The sequence below is a fragment of the Erpetoichthys calabaricus genome, chromosome 9 (assembly GCF_900747795.2).
Source record: "Erpetoichthys calabaricus chromosome 9, fErpCal1.3, whole genome shotgun sequence".
NCBI lineage: Eukaryota > Metazoa > Chordata > Cladistia > Polypteriformes > Polypteridae > Erpetoichthys > Erpetoichthys calabaricus.
The window spans coordinates 119,509,497-119,516,003 of record NC_041402.2 but is presented as its reverse complement, the minus strand read 5'-3'; the positions used below and the strand labels follow the sequence as shown (position 1 = coordinate 119,516,003).

Genomic DNA, 6,507 nt, shown 5'->3' with positions numbered 1-6,507 from the left:
GGGAATCGAATCTCGAACGTCAGCGCCAGAGGTGAAGCCCCTAACGTTGCGCTACGGCGTGTGGTTCGTTTATACCTCGTGTCTTCTCATTAAACTTTTATCTCGCGAATATGTTATTGCAATCCGCAGCGGGAGCGTTTCTATAAACTTAATTTAAACTTACGTTTTACACCGTGCTTTGTTTCCCTTATGAAGATGCTTGTATGCTTCACTCGCTCGCTTCTTATTGTTTCGCTCTCTTCTCAATTGTTTAATGAATTTTTTGTTCTTCGCTGTTTGCGGCTCATCCTTCATTTCTCCCTACTGCATTCTTTTATCTCGCGAATATGTTATTGCAATCCGCAGCGGGAGCGTTTCTATAAACTTAATTTAAACTTACGTTTTACACCGTGCTTTGTTTCCCTTATGAAGATGCTTGTATGCTTTACTCGCTCGCTTCTTATTGTTTCGCTCCCTTCTCAATTGTTTAATGAATTTTTTGTTCTTCGCTGTTTGCAGCTCCTCCTTCATTTCTCCCTACTGCGTTCACAGTCTTTTCACGTGATTACGTGGGAGGCGTGATGACGTGACACTCAACTCCTCCTCCCACGGCCAGCGAGCTGCCGTCCATTACAGCATATTGTGAAAAAAGAGGTTCCAGTTATGCCCATTACGCGTTGAATTTCGAAATGAAACCTGCCTAACTTTTGTAAGTAAGCTGTAAGGAATCAGCCTGCCAAATTTCAGCCTTCCACCTACACGGTAAGTTGCAGAATTAGTGATGAGTCAGTCAGTCAGTCAGTCAGTGAGGGCTTTGCCTTTTATTAATTAGTATAGATTAAATATGTGTGCAAAACGTGTAAAGACAGATATAATAATGTATAAATATAATAAACATTGAATTGTATAATCATAGTTTCATTCTTTATACTTAACACTAATTTCACAAATCGTTCATATCAATGCTAATACAGAAAAATAATTATTGATATACTCGATATTAACATTGAAGTTATAAAATATGCTAATAAAATAGACCTACACCTTTAATACTCAGACTCAGACGATTCTAATCGTGCTGTAGAACAGCATATATATGGGGTACTGGTCGTAACGTTTTATTTATTATGAACATGTTCTACTTAACTGCGGTGGGTTGGCACCCTGCCCGGGATTGGTTCCCTGCCTTGTGCCCTGTGTTGGCTGGGATTGGCTCCAGCAGACCCCCGTGACCCTGTGTTCGGATTCAGCGGGTTGGAAAATGGATGGATGGATGGATGTTCTATTTAAGTTTGCATATGCTGGGTTTATGTCCAAATGTTTGTTAATGGCGTTTTTGTCTGATAGCCAAGATTTAGCCAGTTCTCTGGCACTTTTAGTACTGGCCTTAAATCTTACTTGTACATTGTCCCAATTAAACGTATGTCCTGTTGATTTTGTATGCGTATAGATCTGTGATCGTGAGTCCTTCCTTCTGACGGCGTTGCGATGTTCCTGTATGCGAGTTGCATTTCTTTTTGATGTTTGTCCTATGTATACTGCTGGGCAAAAACTGCATGGAATGCTATAAACTTCGTTTTGTGTTTCTGCTGTCGATTTCTTGTTTTTTGCGTTGAAAAGGACAGTGCGCAGATTGTTCGCAGGTTTGTGTGCTACTCTGCTGCCTGATTTAGCCAGGATACATATGTTACCGCCAAAGCTCGAAAGCCGTTAATGTGCACATTACCTAGCTAATCTGCAGATTAACTGATTTGCTCCGTTAACGTGCGGAATCAAGAGTTTTCCGCATTTTACCTAGGTAATGTGCACACTAACGGCTTCCGTATCGTTAAAGTTCAAAAGTTTGTTTCTCCTTTCCCTACTCCTTCCCCCGCTCCCTCCACTTTTAGTTTGGTTTCGCCAGCGTCTTGTCGTCGCTGGTTGTAAATCGTGTGATATGTTTGTTCATGTAATTTGTGGTGAAATAGATCCTAAAGTGGAAGGGTATGGTAAGAATGTATTGTACAACATCTGTAAAAAGAATATGGATCAGAAAATACAGCGTGATGAAGCCAAGAAAGGTTTAGAAAAGCAAGCAAAGAAAATGTTAGCAGTTTCTAATGCAAAGCACCCAAATGTCGATGAAGGTGTCACACTTTAAAGTACCCGAAGTAGACAGAGCAAAAACTGATGCCCGCTCGATTTTAGCTGTGATTCTTAGTAAAACAGAGGATGGCTTTTATAAACTTGGTACTAAAACGGGTATTTTAAAACAATTGTATGCAAAATCTTAATTCAGTGTTTGCAAAAAGAGATTTGTAACGAAAGAAGACGTCCCTGCTGTAGAAATATCTTTACGTCAAACAGCAATAAAACAATCCCTTGGTACTGGGCAGGGTTTCAGAAAATGTGACTGCAAATCTAAATGTACCACAAATAGGTGTGCTTGTCGCAAAAACCAATTGCTATGTAATTCAAAGTGTCACCAATCTTTAGATTGCACTAATAAGTAAGCATAATTTTATCATCTTTTGCAAATTCATTTCCTTAATTGTAATAATATTTTAAACCGTTTGATTCTTTGTATTATAATTTTTTAATTGATTGATGATTGATTCTATCAACTAATTTGTTGATTGTTTGATTGTATTAACTTGATTCTTTAGATATGGAAAAATAAATAAATAACATTGTTAATTTAAGCGTACAGAAACGTTGCTGTTGTTCCAGCAAAGATCTTATTTTCACTTTAACGAGTGCCTAGTAGGTAATTTGCAGATTACCTAGGTAATTTGAGAAATGAAACAATTTTCGGCACATGGTGTGTGTGCTGTTTACTGTAAGTATATAAACATTTCCCTTCGCAATATTTCCAAATATTTATTTTTACCTACTTCAAATTAATTAAATGTCAGCATCAACTAGAATATATTACTTCCCAAATTTTATAAATACATACAAACACAAGGCTGTGAACTATTATTTATTCATTCTTATTGTGCTTTCATTTTTATTGTACCCCTCTTGATTATCTTTGCGGCCGTCTGAGACCATGATAAAGGTGCTATATAAGTAAGTGAAATGCGTTATTACAGTATTTGTTATTATGATTCAATAGAATTTGCAGGCAGTGTTTAATTGTGATTTTAACTTTGCTTGTTGTCCATGTGTTCCTTAACAAATCAATCATTCATTAAACAGTTTTTGTTTAATCAAAAAATAAAAATAAACAACTAAATCTGCAAAGTAGAATTCAAAGCACCGTTCGTCGAAGAGAAAGTTTAAAAAATATATATATTTTAGAGATATATTCTTCCATTCGGCAATGTGCCATGAGCAGGTTTCAAATCCGGATCTCTATGATAATTCTTGGTAGCTCGTCTCTCAAGAATCGCAGCTATACCTCGACTAATACGTGATATTTTACCACAAAGCGACTCATAAACTAGGTTCGAATCCTGCTCGGACCAGACTGCGGCTTTTAAGAAAATACAGTATTTCTAAAATAAGCAAATAAAAACTCTTAAATCACCAAAGGGGTGCTAGAGCTGCATCTTAACAGTAAACAGTTTATAAATGTTATTTATAAAATACACTTTAATCGTCAATGTAATTGTTTCACGTAACTATTATTACGCCATATTGGAATATATCCAGTTTTTATGCGATTATAGACGTTTATTCTGTATACAGTACATAACAACTGCGTATGCATATTATACTATTGAGTTAAAAAATAACACGAATAAGCCAGTAACGAACGATCGTCATGAGATTGGGTGGCTGGCAGAAAAGCAGCGAAGATCATGGAATCGGTCAGTTAATTATTTTCTTCACGGGCTGTGATTAACTAAACTTTAAACTCATGGTAGAGATACAAGCTGTGATTGAACCGAGGTTTAAATCCTTAGTAAAATCTTGAAGATATGTTATTTGTTTGACTCTTGTTACCAAGAATTACCACGACTTGTAGGAGTTTAAATATGCAGGTGCCTCGTTAGCGCAGTAGGTAGCGCGTCAGTCTCATAATCTGAAGGTCGTGAGTTCGATCCTCACACGGGGCATGAAATATTTTTGATTTTAAATTTCGTCTTTAAATGACGACATTTTATGTCCGGCTCAAATTGTGTCACAGACTTTCCTGGCTTTAAGTAATGTTCTCTGCCATTTCCCAGCATCCTGTCTTGTAACGACGCTGCCCCTCGTGACATGACGCACGTCCGGGAGCACGCACCCATAACACCTTCGTTGACAGGCAGGCTGGGAGTGCTGATGTAATGTTGTTCCAGCGGTGAGTACGGATGGCGGTGTGCGCCAGGCTTTGCGGAGTTGGACAGTCACGGAGGTGTCGGAGGAGGCAACGACAACAGAGAGGCGACCCTGACTCAAATCCTGGACTCGAGCTGGATGACGACGACGATGAAGAAGAGAACGAGGGGGTGATGGACGAACGGATAGTTATTAAGCGACAGGATGCAAGCAAAGCATCGGGTAAAGCAGTGGTATCTACGGCTCCTGTGACATCTGCCTCTTCTACAAGTGCAATCCTCAATGGGCTGTCGAACCGTAACCCGGAACACAAGGGGTCGCCCCGTTTGCTGGATCTGCCACCAGAGCTGCTAGTGGAGATCTTTTCTTCCCTCCCCGGGACAGCACTGCCCAACCTGTCGCTGGTGTGCAAGAAATTCCGTCAGATCATTAACACTGATACCATCTGGAGGAGACGGTGTATAGAGGGTAAAGGAATGCAGTTAGTTTTTTTTTTACTTTTTACAGGGCTCTTTTAATTCTTGTGCTAGGCTTATTTTCAAACCTATTACTTTTTGCTTTAATATGTTCTCTGTACCGAACGTGAGTAAAGACAAGTAAGAAATGTTAGATCAAAAACTCAGTTTTTTTTCCTTTTACTGGAGTGTATTAAAAGAAAAACAAACTTGAAACCTTGGTGGTTTAGTAGCATTTGCTGTGAAGAACACTAACAATGCTCGTTTTGATCAGTTGTATTCTCAGAAGTCAAGCCCTGAAATGTGAAATGGAAGATAGTGTGCCTGACAAATATTGAATTGATAATTGTTTGAATCATACTTTTTGCTAGATTATAAAACCTTTTTGTTAATCTCACTTTAAACTAAATAATGCATTTTGTTTATGTACTGTTACCAGTTCCTTTACAAACGATTAGCTGTTCGTGCGTGATATAGTTCAAAGCTACTTGAAAGTAGTTCTTACAACCGGAGTAACTTTGTTCAAAATGAAAACAGAGCGTCTCCTCTCCGTATTCTTTTGCTAAAATATTATAATTCTGTAAATCCGTTTTGTTTTAAGAATGGTTGAACTTCTTGGTTAAAAGGAAGTCTTGGTTTATATTCAAATAACAGTTTAAGTTGGTATTACCAGCACATTTGTATGCCTGATTATTCATAGCATAAAATGCCTGTACTGTTCTTGACAGTTTAAAGATTAGAGTGAAGTAATTTCTTCCTTATAATTTTGCTTGCCAAAATATGCATGCCTTATTCTGAGGCATGTTTTAAAATTTCACAAGTTTATACAAAGTATTTATCAAAGTTCCATATCTCTACATTCATTATTCAGAACTCTTAACAAGTAATGTGTGTATAAAATGCATTTCGTTGTTGCCTGATAAGAAATTGAGGTACAAGAGGGTTATTATATGCATTCCAGTTTAATACCTGTCCAAGTTCTTTGATTAAATGACATCCATAAATTGGTCTGATTTGCATAAGCATGCTGAGAGATGAACTGGTATCCTCCTTGGGGGTTTTGGCTTCTCACAGATCTGCATGCAGATTCTGAAAATTATTGAATATGCAAGCAACGTTTTACCATTTAATAAAATTTAAAATAAAATGGCTTATAAATTGTTTTGTATGCTTTGTCATATTGGAGAAATATAGATTGATTTTTATTTAAATAGTTATTTGATTTTCAGAAAATTTAAAATTTCTTTTTATATATATATATATATATATATATATATATATATATATATATATATATATATATATATATATATATATGCTTATTTTAGCAAAACACAAAACAAGTTAATTTGGTTATAATGAAGATACTGATCATTAGCTCACATGTTCGTTTCTTCAGCCTCAGATGAATATTGTCATGTTTCCTTCTTACATACTTCGGATGTTCATTTACTAACATTCATTGTTTTGTGATAAACGTTTTCAGTGCTGCATGAAGCATTGTCACTTCACTTTTTAGCTAAGGCTAGAGCTTCTTTTCACAGTAATCTCATCCTCACAACCTCGAGTTTGCAGAAAGCATATTAGAAATATATCTGAAAATAGGACAGGGGAAATTTTGCATTGGACCAAGCAACTCCATTGGTTCTGTTCTTGTAGCCAGCATTTTAGTTTGCACTTTCACACTGCTTTTTGATATGTTGCCTTTTATATTCATAGATGATAGCCTCCCACTTTTATATTTTATTCTGTTTTCAGTGACAATTGAGTAATTTGTCTATAGTGTTTTTTTATCACTTTCATATTAGCCCATTGGAAGTCATGT

At 36.7% G+C, this 6,507-nt stretch overlaps 1 protein-coding gene and 1 non-coding gene across 3 annotated transcripts in view; both read left to right on the top strand.

The window, feature by feature from the left end:
* Positions 1-3,949: 3,949 nt before the first annotated feature.
* On the top strand, positions 3,950-4,022 carry trnam-cau (transfer RNA methionine (anticodon CAU)). Its single transcript has one exon. It is a non-coding gene; the product is annotated as a tRNA-Met (tRNA).
* A 155-nt stretch (positions 4,023-4,177) lies between these two features.
* Positions 4,178-6,507, top strand: part of fbxo31 (F-box protein 31) — a 124,174-nt gene continuing 121,844 nt past the window's right edge. For both annotated transcript variants that reach the window (XM_028810107.2, XM_028810108.2), the window contains exon 1: positions 4,178-4,695. In XM_028810107.2, coding sequence (XP_028665940.2) covers positions 4,260-4,695 — 436 coding nt within the window. In that variant the 5' untranslated portion in view covers positions 4,178-4,259. The remainder of the gene's footprint in view (positions 4,696-6,507) is intronic.